The following is a 14,037-nucleotide window of genomic DNA, read 5'->3' as shown; positions in this document are numbered from 1 at the left end:
GAATGATGCAAATTAGAATTCCTCTACTCTTCTTTTAATTCTAAGCATATGAAAATTTCCCTTAGTCCATGAGGGAAAACAGACACAAAATAAAAAAAGGAGAGCATGCACAACATCATGTACCTACACCAGATCACACCCTTAATTGCAAAAACACACCTTTCCTTCTTGAACAATAAGAAAGAAAACTCGAGAATAACTTAGATTAATGCTCACAGAAAAATTTACTTTTGCAAAAGAAATGTATTATCTAAATGTATACATATCAGTTTCAATTTTAAAAGTGATACATTCTCTCTTTCCTAAAGAAGATCCATTCATTCATTTAACAAATCCTTACTGGCTGCTAAATACATGTAAGATGCCAACCAATATACTGAATGGCTTATGACCAAAAGCCAAGCTTGTGTGAGCCATGGGAAAAGCTCTCAGATCCTCATTGTCCCCTCTTCCTAAAGAGATCCCAGTTAGAGCTTTAGAGAGAAACCCTGCATGAAAATGAGGTCTCCATAAAAGATAGGGACTAGACTAATGACCCATTTCTAAAACAGGGCAATTAGTTTCAGTACTTCTCTATATAAAGGAAGCATTAAACGCAAGAGAAGGAATCCTGGTCATATAAATCCCTTTTTATTGCATTCAAAGGCAGTTTTTCTCCAACTCCTGAAAAATATACAGGGAATATTCAATTAGTGGGAGTGTGAATTAAAGGATGAAATGAAGTAAAAGCAAGTGTTTCTTGTGCCAATTAAACATGTTAGGGTATTATTCCAATTTTTTTTCTGTTTGGAGCATGTCTGAGAACAGGGGTCGGCACACTCTTCCCTTTAAAGGGCACTTGGTAAATATTTTGGGCTGAGCAGAGCACTTGCCCTTTCTGGTGCATTTATTAGGTCTCATCTCTGTGGCCAAAGAGCATAACCAACAATAGGAGTGAGGCAAGGCTCCTGTGAAGCCTCACTTGACCACACAGAAATCTGAATTTGATATAATTTTCATGTATCACAGAGTGTTATCCCCCCTTTGATTTTTTAACCATTTAAAAATGTAAACCAAACAGCTGGGCATGGTGGTACATGAAGTAATCCCAGCTACTTGGGAGGCTGAGGCAGGAGGATCACATGTTGGAGGTCAGCCTTGGCAAATTAGTGAGGCCTAAGAAGCTTAGCAAGATTCTGCCTCAAATTAAAACATTAAAATGTAAACAAAAGCAGAGGGACTGTCATTTCATGACCCATAAAATGTATTATCTTGGAAGATAAAATATTATCTAAGATACTATAAAATTGACATATACATAAAGATGTATATTCTAAAATATTATATAATACCATCCCTATACCTTTCATTCCAATGTCCAATACTCAGGTATTAACTCTCTATTGTCCTAAATACTGTTGCTTATTCTCACCCTGCTATAAATTCTATATATAAAATTTTGCATCCAGAGAACGAAGGCAAAGATTTTGAGTGCATCTGTTACAATATGCCCAGGGAATCAACGTCATCCTATAAATATTTTATTTTACCCTAAATCATTTATATCTCTGTCAGGGGTCATTTTACTTGTTTTATATGAATAATTAAAGGCATAATTAGGGAACTGTACAATCTGAAACATTAATCTCATTTTTCATTTTATTGTATTTCTCACCAGAGGACACAGCATGCTACATGCACATCCACCTCTTTCAAAAATGGAATCTATTTTTGTTTACATATAAAACTGGGGAGAAAGAATTGTCCTGACTCTCTTGTAACAATTTTCTAATGACCACTGATGATGGCATCATTGCAAAACACAAGGGTGCTGGGTAGCTACCAGAGAGCTCAGTACATCTTAGAGGCATGAACTCCAAGAGTGGCTTCTCATCCTGCCACTTGACAGGGGCATGACTTCAGGCAGGTATCCTACCCCCCTGATCAAATGGCAATACCAACAGTGCCTGCCTGCCTGCCTAGGAGGCTCCTTTAACTCAAAGGAAGCCACATTCTGCAAGAGCTGAGAACAATGCCAGGAATCTGGAAAGCACATGCCCAACGGCAGCTGCGTCAACTGTTTCTAGAATCAAGCCTGAAACTTGGGTAAAGCACAGAGGGGAGGTCACATAGGTGGAACTCTCCATTTTCAGGTAGACTTCAACGTTAAAGCAATACTGTCATGCAAGAAAATAAGAAGCATGCCTGGCATGGTGGCCCACACCTATGATCCAGCAGCTCAGGAGGCTGAGGCAGGAAGATCCTGAGTTCAAAGGAGCATCAGCAAGGGAGAGGTGCTAAGCAACTCAGTAAGGCCTAAGCAAATTATGAAATGATAGTGAGACCCTGCCTCTAAATAAAATAGGGCTGGGGATGTGGTTCAGTGGTTGAGTGTCCCTGGATTCAATCCCAGTACCCATGGTTCCTCCACCACCACAAAAAAGACAGAAAATAAGAAGTATTGTGAGTTAGGAACACCAGTAAAGCCAGGTGTAGCCCAATACTACCTTGGAGGAGAAATCAAGGGGTGAGAGGATACTACCAGTTAACTAAAACACAGCTTTTAAAAAGACGTTTCCTTTTATGGATTATTTCTATCCCTTTGATCATGTCAAGGGGGAAAAAAAAATCTCTGTTTGGTGCTCAGTTTGGCTCTCTAGATCATTCCTGCGCCTGGCGACCCCCATAATGTAAGGATGCCTATGTGTGCACAGGGACAAGGGGCAGAGAGGGAGTTAGACTGCTTTTGCTTCCTTGTGAGCTTGAAAGGATGACCAAGGCCCTGGCATCCATGGCATTTTTTCACAGGATATCCAGCAAGAGTTTATAAATTAAGTTCTATGTGTGTATAATATGCAGGGCTAAAGCAAATGTTCACACCCAAAATCTATGTAAACAGCAGTTGGTGCTAAAAGTTAAAGAAAAATAAATGGGACGAATGCCAGCTGCTCACTATCTACCCCCCCACATACCCAATTGCAACTATCAGCACAGAAAAGCTTGTGGTAACTGGACCTTAACACAGGACCCCAAGCCATCTTCCACCATATTTATTCCTATATTGCCATGGGGCTCTTGATGAAAAGCAAAGGCCAGTGTCTGAAAACCAGGAGGCCTGAGAAATATTTCCAGTCTTCCGCTAAATTGCATAGAGCCACTGGCATATCTTTTTAAAAATGCTCAATAAAGTTTTTCTCTTTTTTTTTTGGGAACTGGGGATTGAACCTAGGGGTGCTTAACCACTGAGCAACATCTCCAGCCTTTTTTAGTTTTTTCTTTTGAGGCAGAGTCTCACTGAGTTGCTGAGGCTGGCTTTGAACTTCTGATCCTTCTGCCTCAGCCTCCTGAGCCTGCGGGATTACAAGCATGTGCTACCATGCCTGGGTCAACCAATATTTACAGAATAATTACCAGGAAAAAGAAGTCAGTAAATCAGACGCCGTTCCTGCCTTCATGGAACTGATGGTCAATGGGAAAGGCAAGCCTCAGGGACTAAACAATCAGCAGAAGCAAAGCAAAGTGGGACAGGTACTAACAAGTGGCATCTAACTCAGGGTATGTCAAAGCCTGATGGGAGTCATACGAATAAAAGAGTTCCCTCGGGAAATGTCCACAAGAGGGGAGCATATCAATGGAGAGACAGTTCATGCAAAGGTCCTGTGGTAATGAGAGTGATGGTAGTGGGAGTGAGCAGGAGGCAGCCATGGTGACTGGTACCCAGAAAGAGGCTAGAAAATGAGGCAGAGACAGTGAGCCACCTGTCTTTGTCCCAAGAATAATGGGAAGTCCTTGATATGGATGACAAAAGAAGAGAGACAAATGAGCAGGATCAGAGTAGAGAACTAGGTAGATTCATACCACTACTCTGTGGAGAAGGTCTGAAAGGAATGCAAAACTGGTAAGCAGGAAGAAAAGATAGAAGGTTCCTGCAGTTACTCAGAAAAGATATCAGACATGCTGTGTTGGAGCAACAGATATCCAAGAGATAACAAGCCGTGGGATTATCCTAGGTCTCAGTCCAGTCAATAGTAAATGGAGCTGCGATGAATAAAATGGACTTGGTAACCCTCTGACCTGTAAGATATGACAGATGGGAGTCTTGCAGAGGATTCTGCACCATAAAAAAGACAGGGAACTTCCAAAGGGACCTTGAATTTTAGGGCTACTGGTTAATTAGGCTTCTGTCTTTGCAGTCACTCTCTCCTACAACCTGAATGCAGAGTGTGGGGCTGTGGGGACAAGAAAAAGGAAATGGTGCTTAGCAGATATGAAACAGGGCTTGCAGGGTCTCTCACCAAAGAGAACAGCAGGGAAATTGCTCCTAATTTAATCCCAGGATTCAGATAAGTAATAAGGAGAAACAAACTAAGATTTGGGGCTTCTGGAATAGAATAATTTATCAAGTTAAGAGTTAAAGCAGACTTCTTTTGTATATCAGAGGAGTACTTCTTTATTGGAGCATTATAATTATACACAGTAATTGGGTTCATCCCAACAAAATCACACATGCATGGAATTCAATTTCAGTTCATGATCCCTGTCATTGCCCAGATTCCTGTTCTCCTTCTTCTACTCTACTGGTTTTCCTTTCATTTATCTATCTATCTATCTATCTATCTATCTATCTATCTATCTATCTATCTATCTATCTATCTAGTACTGGGGATTAAATCTGGGGTGCTTAACCACGGGGCCATATCCCCAGCCCTTTTGATTTTGTATCACTGAGTTGTTCAGGGTCTAAGTTGCTACGGCTGGCTTTGAAATTGTGATCCTCCTGCCTCAGCCTCCTGAGGCAATGGGATTACAGGTGTGTGTTACCAAGCCAGGTCTATCTGTTTACTTTTGATTGGGTCTTTATACTTATACATAAATGTGAAACTCTATGTGGTATATTTATATATGCACACAAGGTGACTTTCAAATAATCCATTTTACATTTTCTTCCCATTCCCTTCCCTCCTCTCCCTCTCAGTCTTCTTCACTACTATCTTCCCTATACTTCAATGCTATCCTATCCTCCCCTTCTTCTGTTTTACTCTGGCTTCCACATATGAGAGAAAACTTTTTTCAACTTTTGAGTTTCTGAGTCTGGTTTATTTCATTTAGCATGATGTACTTCATTTCCATTCATTTATATGCAAATGCCAAATTTCATTCTTCTTTATGACTGAGTAGAACTCCACAGTGTGTGTGTGCATGTGTGTGTGAGAGAGAGATACAATTTCTTAATCTACTAATGAACTTTTAAAATTTTAATCTTAAATTTTCTCTTTTGGCTCACTTTGAGCTAAATAGATGTCCCAGTGTAACACAAACACAGATTAGGGATGCCCAATACACATGATGCTGAATACAGAGATTTTTCCAAATATCTATTTAGCATGCTGATATTTTGCTTTTAATCAGGTAGCATGGCAGCCTCCTAAGTCACCAATCTTTAGAGACAGAAACAAAACTTAGAGATAAAAAGAAATGAGGAATTATTACCCCCAAACAGGTCTATCTTCCATATCCCACATTCACACCCGTTAATGACCATTAAGAACTGACATGAGTTTTGGGATATTGTAATTAAAATGTAAGGATTTGACATAAAGCAAGCTGGAACTCCCAAGAAAATGCAAATGAAGAATCATCTGTCCACTGAAATGATCCAGGCCCTCACCAGCCAAGAGTATCAGGATTAAGGTAGGTCTTAATGAAATGAGGATAGATTTAGGTTATTGTCAATACCAAAGCCTCGCTCCATAGATAATATAAACTAAAACTTTTTAAGTATTTTTTTTAGTAGATGAACACAATACCTTCATTTTAGTTATTTATTTTTCTGTGGTGCTGAGGATTGAACCCAGTGCCTCACATGTGCTAGGCAAGTGTTCTACCACTGAGCTGCAACCCCAGCCCAATACATTAAAAACAAAAACAAAAACAAAAACAAAACAAAACAACAACAACAACAAAAACCCAAAATTTTGATTCCTGGGGCTGGGGGTGTAGTTCAGTGGTACAGCACCGGCCTGGGGTTGTGAGGCCCTGGATGCAGCTCCCAGCACTGTAAAACAAACAAACAAACTAGAAATGACTTTAATTCCCTTCTGTGGGAATATGCTATAGCTATATGGAAGGAAGTCAGGAAACAGAAAGAGAAGGGGCCATGCAGGGAGAAAAAACCGGCACAAACCAGCCAAGAAACAGAGAGCTGATGCAAGGAAGGCAGAGTCAAGGAGGAGACAAGAAAGGAAAGCAGGAGAGAATGAATCTTTAGGAAAGCAAAAGCTAGCATACAAAAGCCACATTTAGATTAACAACAGAACAAAGAGCAGGAACAGAAAGACTAGAAAGCCTGAAAAGATACGAAGAGCAACACATGCACTTAGACTTCCTAAAAACTTCCTTTCCAATCTCAAGACTGCAAAGGCTCTTGCCTGCAAGTTACACTTGAGTGACTTTATAAGTATTTTTTTTTTTAGGCTGGTGCTGTGGTGGAGTGTGACTATAGTAAGCAACACAGCTGGTGAATTTGCGAGGGAGTTCATGGATCATGAAGAATGCATTGGAAAACCCAGTACGGCGCCCACAATGGCAGCCCAGGGCTGACACTCAAGAGTCAGGCTTGGATCAGTGTCTCAGTCAACCTTGGAAGAGAACAGCAACACTTCAGGGCTACACAGGGCAGTGGTGAACTCCAGTGAACAAGAAAGCAGAGCATCTTTTAGCGTTAGACTCACGCTGGACTGTGGAAGCCTTACTCCTGTGTGTGGGCACAATGGCAAAGCCATATCCTTCTCTGCCATTTAGCCTAGGTAACACACTTGGTTGGGAAGACAGTGCATGGAAATGACCAGGAACAAGATTCTGTGCTTCTCTTTATATTGTCCAGGCATTCATTTGTTCATAAATTTGTGTGTTCTTGTAATGCTACTCTAAGCCCGGTGAAGTACAGTAAATGCAGTGGTCTCCTGATCCTCATCTTAATTTTACCAGCAACATACTAGAAAATGCCTCCCAATCGACCTATCCACACCTTTGCTCTCTGTCATCCATCTTTTTAAAATTAACACCTATTTCTAGAATAGAAATGTGCCAGACACTGTCATCTATGCACCCAAATAGGAAAGATGGTAGGCTAACAAGAAATACAGTAAACCAAAATAAAGTGGGGAAATGCTTCATGGAGAGCATTTCTGATTTGTCCTCAGTGTGAAATTTAAGAAAAAGTAGTGGAGAGCCAGGTGTGGTGGTGCACACCTGTAATCCCAGCGGCTTAGGAGGTTGAGGCAGGAGGATCTCAAGTTTGAGGCCAGCCTCAGCAACTTAATGAAGCCCTCAGCAATCCAGCAAGACCCTGTCTCAAAATAAAAAAGGGCTGGGGATGTGGCTCAGTGGTTAGGCACCCCTGGGTTCAGTCCCTGGTACCAAAAAAAAAAAAAAAAGAAAGTGGATAAAGGGAAAAAAAAAAAAAAAGCCCTCTTCCTAATAGTTAAAATTCACAGGCCATGGTTACAAACACACATCGAGAAGTGCCATCAAAGTCTTCATATCTGAGTGTTTAGCTAGGAGCTAATGCTAGCAACAGAAAGATCATCTTGAAGTGTTCTTGATGAATGCATTATCTTTTCACCCCTCGAAAATGAAAGAAAGAGAAATAACTTTAGATGAAATGAAATGAGAACTGGCACAATAGACAGTTAGTTATGGCTCCTTGGGAAGAAATAGAGAGACGCTATCTGTCTTGTAAAGATATTTGAGACAACTTTCCAGAAGTGGGCGAGGTGAAACGAAGTCGCTCTATTGATTATGCCAGATGGGATATATAGCAGTCTCGGGGGTGAAGACAGATCTGAACATTAAAACTGTTTTATGTGAAAGTTACTGTCTGTATGTAATAGGCCGCTTTAAATATTAACTTTCTATATTCATATTTTAATATCCAAAAGACAGAGTCTATTTTACAGATAAGTGACCTGTAAATTTCCATCAGAAAAAAAAAAAAATAAATACTCCCTCTTGAATTTACTTTCTGGAAAGATGAAGTTCACAAAAATACTTTGGGAGAAGAAAAATATGTGTTGCTTAAAAATTAACGATTTAAGAAAAAGCAGCATTTTCTCTATCAGGGCATAAAAGGCAGATATAAAGTGAATGATTGCAGCAAAGACAGACCATGTGGTTCATGCAAGATGCATTATTTAAAAATTTAAACTTAATTTTTCTGGTAATTATAGATTCACATGCAGTTGTACAAAATAATGCAGAGAAATACCTTTCTCCTTTAGCCCCATTTTCTTCACGCATAATATCTTTCAAAACACATAATAATATGTGTGCTTTAAAAAAGACTGCAATTATGCAGTTTGCCTATTAATATGTTAACTGAATGTTCATTTCTCTAAAATATTCAGAAATTTATGAGCGCACATGGCATTTCAAGATATACAAAATAAAAGGTTCCTAGGCGTCTGTTTAAGAAAATAAAATAACACTGCAAGTTGTTTTCTGCATCAAACTTTCTAAATTGTGAATTGACACTCTTTTAGGAGATCAAGAAAACAATTTCATGTTCTTGCATTAAATTGCATATAACTCGTTGTCACTTTTTAAAAAAACCCCTCCTACAGAGTCATCTCAGAGGATTTACGAGATATGGGCCTATGTAGTATGGTGTCGAGAATTTTCACAATAACAAGTACAGTTTGAGAAGTAGTGGGGATTTATTCTTGCTGCTTGATGCTGAGCTTCTGAGCTGCTAAGACAGATGTACACAGATCTGGATAGCTGGGCTTTAAAACCAGAAGCATGCACTCCCAGATAGGCAGCAAGTTGTGGATCACTCAAGAAAGTCAGCAGAGTGACAGAGATTGATAATCAGCTTCTGGAAGACTAAGGGTCATGAATCAACTTCCACTGAGTGAACCCTACACAAGTCTCAAACCTTTCATTGGTGATACCCAGATGTCAGTGAAACGTGTTATCTTTGCAGAAGGCTGTCAAGCGTTGCAAGTCAAGTAGAAAACCACATCAGAGAGCCCAGAGCATTCCCCTGACAGGTTTCCAGAATGTGCCACTGAGGTGGCTCTGAGCTCCTAGCTATGATTACACACATTGTGGCAAAGCTCTTTTCCTCTATGATCAGATGGTCTGAAGAGGAATGCTCCTGATGCAGTTCTTCAAGGGACAACTCCATTTGACATACGAGGCAGAATCATTGATAGACACTGTGAAATCTAATGATAAGCACACAGCCCACAATGAGGAGCAGAGAAGGGAGGATGACAAGGTGGGTACATATAACACTGCAGGTGCACAAAGTTTTTCAGAGCAGCTGCTGAAATAGATGAATGAAGATAGGAGAGGGTAGCCAGCCATAACAGGGGAAGAATTGTTTATGAAGCATTATGAAAAAGACCAAAGTCAGGAATCACCGTTCTGAATGGGAAGCAAGTCTACGCATAAACCAGGCCAACTCAAAAGCTATCTTCCATGAAAAATCTCAGACAACTGCTGGTACAGAGGAAGAAAATGGATCCCCAAAGCTGCCTGAGCAGCCGGTTAGGTTAAGAAAAAAGGCAGCTCTGGGATCCACAACATGCTTGGAACCAAAGGGTTGAAAGTGAAGTCATTTTAGGCCAGCATGGGGCCTCAGGCTTCCAAGGATCTTAAAAGGGATTGCTAAGAGTGGTTTAGGTAGAGGGAGAGGAAGAAAGGAAGAAAAAGAGAATGTGTTTTAATGGGTTAAAGTTGTAAGAAGGTAAATAATAAGATGTGAAAAATATCTTTAACCATCAATATAACCTAACCCCAGGCAGCAGAAAGCAGGGGTATAATATCACATCTCAGTGTTTATTTTCAGATTGGACACTAGGGCAAAGCAAGGTGTTCTCTGTTACTTACAGGGAAATCCTGAAGCTGATAGCTGCACAACAGTAATGAGCAGGGAGACCACCTTCCACATTAGCAATGGTAAAAAGATTATGTCATCTACTTACGAATCCCCAAAGGACAAGGGGGGAGGTAAAAAGGAAGTAGGAGGATCCAACCACACATATGACACACAAAGGGACTAGACGTTCATCCACACTTTCATAAGAAATGTTAACAAAGCAAAACTTCAAAGAAAAAAACTTTATTTCCATTTGCACACATGCCCAGTATTATCTGACATAACTTTCTATATCTGCAATATGATAGCCAGTTGCTAAATGTGGCTGCTGAGCTTTGGAAATGTGCCCAGTACAACGAAGGGGCTGAATTTCAATCTTATTTAATTCTTAATTAAAACTTGAATTTAAATAAGCCACATGTGGCTATGGCTACCATACTGGATAGGTATCAGAAAGATCATACTATGTACCTCACATGTATTCACTCATCAAATTATTACAACCCTATAAGGGTGATACTATGTCATTATCCACATTTTATGTATTTTTTGAAAAACTGAATCAGAGTGGTTGAGCAATTTGCCTGAAGTCACATGATTAATTTAGGCTCCCTACAGCAAATCAGGGGAAAGATAAACACAAGAGATTCTCAACCATTTCTTATGGATCCAAAGACAAGTAAAGAAGTCACAATCTACCTGTTTTCCCTGTGTTTTTCATCCATGTTTTGTTAGAAGATTCATTGTCGAAGCCATCAAGTTGTAGCTCCTGGTATTCTTCACCCACACGTGCATGATGGTCTAAGATATCTATTGGAGACTGGTGATGACCCCCGCAGCTGACGCTAGATGTTACCCAGTGCTCAGGACCATAGGTACCTGTTGAAAGAAAGAAACACTTCAATCTTCAAGGATCACAGATGGAATGAGTAAGATCCATGAAGCCAGATACCGCATCTTCCAAACTACATTTCCCACACATGACCACTCTGAAGAGGTCAGTGTAGTACTACAAATTGTGGGTCAAAGTCATTGGCTAGACGTGGCAAGATTTGAGAAAAGATATATGACCCAAGATAGTTTTGCTTCTTTTTTTTTTTTTGGTGGGGGTGAGGGTACTAGGAATTGAACTCAGGCCCTTGACCAATGAGCTACATCCCCAGCCCTATTTTATATTTTATTTACAGATATAGTCTCACTAAGTTGCTTAGTGCCTCCCCATTGCTGAGGCTGGTTTGAACTCGAGATCTTCCAGCCTCAGTCTCCAGAGCCACTGGGATTACAGGCATGCACCACCACACCCAGCTAGTTTTGCTTCTTGATTTGCAATCAGAACATTTCCTAACTTAATCTTTAATCAGATTCAGGAAGTTGCACAGAAGGGCTGTCAAGAGTTGTTCATATTTTTGAAAGTTTTGAAATAAGTTTCTTAAAATAAGCAGAGTGTTCATTCACAAGAAAGTGACTTAATAAATTTAGCATGTTTTATTGTTAGTGAGCAATATTCTAACCACAACTTTTTTCTTAGGACATAGGAGTTCTTAAACAGAGAAAGGAAAGAAAAATAAATAAATAAATAAATAAAAAGTCACAGAAATGCACACCTGTAATCCCAGAAGCTCAGGAGGCTGAGTCAAGAGGATAACCAGTTTGAGGCCAATCTCAGCAACTTAGCAAGACCCTAAGCAACTATGCGAGATCCTGTCTCTAAATAAAATACAAAATAGGGCCAGGGATGTGGCTCAGTGGTTAAGCCCCCCTGGGTTCAATCGCTGGTACTTAGAAAAAAAAAAAGTCATAAAAAATTAGTTAAGAATCGTTAGAAATGATAACTTTGGATAACTGTGACAGAGTGCTGAGTTTGGCCAGAGTTTGCCAGAGTCTCGGATGTTAAGATAGTCTCTTCTCCTCCAACCCTCACTCTCATCAGAAAGGGAAGTGTGAGGCTACCTTCAGACTGGATTCAGGGCTCATATAAATAATAGACATTTGGGGAAACATAGGTCATACAAACAAAGGAAGATGTGCAATTATACAGCGTGATTTTTACAGGTGAATGCAAGCCCAGAAAAACCCCTATGTTTGATTCTCTGCCCCATTTGGAAATGAAATGTTATGGGGGCAATGTCTGTTAAGTGGATAACGAGCTCTTAGGATTTTCTGCATTCTACTTTTAACCTTCTCAATATATCAAAGCAGGGAAAGAAACAATCTTTGCTAAAAAGATTAAGATGAATCCCCTTTTGAGAATTAGACATAGAACACTTCTAAACTATACAATTTTAAGTAGCTAAAACCCAAGGTTTTCGGACAAGAAGTTTTAGTGTATGTACATACATAGGCACATATGTAAACATGCATACACTTACATTCTCAGTTTTTTAGCTTTAAATTTCTAGACATATCAGACAAGGGAGGAGGAAAACGAGACTGCTGTTAGGGGACCAACCCACTCCTCAACTGGTATTTCTGTGTGTTAGTGCACATCCAAGCTTGTGTGACGGAAGACACAGGGAATCACAAGGTGAACTTCCCTAATACTCAAGGTAAGCCCCCTTCTGTGCCCATCCTGACATGAAGCAACCACTGGTCTCAGTTTTTCCAATTCCCTAAAAATGAATGCAGCTCATAGCAAATATAACAGCACTAGGAAAAAGGGACCCTCATGGAAAATCTATTTAGTCCTGATAATGGAAGCTTCATGCAAGAGCAATGGATGTAGCTCCTTAAAAATGACTCATGTTCTTGATCGCTGGCAAATACTTCAGTTTTGCTCTGCTGCCTGGGCCATTTCCCCTAATTGTCATTCCAAACAGTAAGATAAAAACAGACTACCAGAAAGAACATCTTCTTGGGATGGCAAAGATGGGCAAACTTGGGACACTTTTAAGTCATTTGCAAAAGCCATACTACTTCCTAGAATAAGTCAACATCTCTACTTCCTTTATGGTAGCACTCCAACTAAATTAGGAAATGTGGGGATTTTATTCATGCTGTTTCACTTCTTGCTTCAATTCCCAAAGATTGTGAGGCACAGACTGTGCAGTTCCATATCTAACTCAAAGCCTTCATTTTTATCTTACATACACACAGATGCCTCTGTCTTGTTTTTGTTGTTTTGATACTGAGGATTGAACCCAGAGTCTTGCACATGCTATCTAAGTACTATACTGCTGAACTACATTTCCAGCCCTGTGCATCGGTATATTTTAAGACAAAGGTGGGGTAAGAGAATGTGAAGAATGCCTCCAATTATGTGGACAGCTTAAATTTTCCTCCATATATCAAAAGAATAAACAAAAAACAATCAAAGATGATTGCTGACATATTCAATGGTTAACTGAAATACAAATTTTGGTTAGCTATAACTGGGCCTGTATGTCTAAAATATGGGAACTAATTTGTTAATATGGTATGTGTGAATAATACGTTGTGTATATATACACAACAGAATATTACTCAGCTATAAAGAAGAAAGAAATTATGGCATTTGCCTGTAAATGGATGCATTTGAAAGCTATCATGCTAAATGAAATAAGTCAATCCCCCCAAAAACCAAATGTTGAATGTTTTCTGATAAGTGAATGCTAACATACAATAAGGGAGGAGAGATAAAAGTTCAGTGGATTAGACAAAGTGAAATGAAGGGAAGGGAGTGGGAATGGGAATAGGAAAGACAGTGGAATGAATGGGACATCACTTTCTTATGTTCTCATATGAATACACGACCATGAAACTCCACATCATGTATAACCACAAGATTGGGATCCTAATTAGAATGACATATATTTCATGTTTGTATAAATATGTCAAAACTGACTCTACCGGCATGTATAACTAAAAAGAACAAATAAAAAATGCCTTATAGGAGTTCACTACTACAATAAAATCACACTCAATGGGGAAAAAATGAACAGAAAAATGAAAAATATATCCAAACATATATGACTCCACAGAAATAAGAAATGCAAGTCATTATTTATAAAAACACAGTTACCTGATAATTATCCCACTGCCAACAATATAATAATCTGCACCATCAGAAAGGATATTCATTCATACCGTTTCTCATAACCTTCCAGATATGGGTGAGGTATAATTTAGTGGTCTATAAAAGTATAACCAGGATTCAGACTAGTGAGATTCCTTTATTCACTGGTAACAATCTGAAGGTT

The 14,037-nt window shown here is 39.5% G+C and overlaps 1 protein-coding gene across 5 annotated transcripts in view; it reads right to left on the bottom strand.

The window, feature by feature from the left end:
* The window catches only part of PTPRG (protein tyrosine phosphatase receptor type G), a 718,545-nt gene that overhangs the window by 287,292 nt on the left and 417,216 nt on the right, over positions 1-14,037 (bottom strand). For all 5 annotated transcript variants that reach the window (XM_079114373.1, XM_079114370.1, XM_079114369.1 and 2 more), the window contains one exon: positions 10,562-10,741. In XM_079114373.1, coding sequence (XP_078970499.1) covers positions 10,562-10,741 — 180 coding nt within the window. The remainder of the gene's footprint in view (positions 1-10,561; positions 10,742-14,037) is intronic.

The sequence above is a fragment of the Sciurus vulgaris genome, assembly GCF_902686455.1.
Source record: "Sciurus vulgaris genome assembly, chromosome: 16".
In the NCBI taxonomy this organism is placed as follows: Eukaryota; Metazoa; Chordata; class Mammalia; order Rodentia; family Sciuridae; genus Sciurus; species Sciurus vulgaris.
Note: the sequence above shows the minus strand (reverse complement) of the source record. Positions and strands in the feature narration are given on the sequence as shown.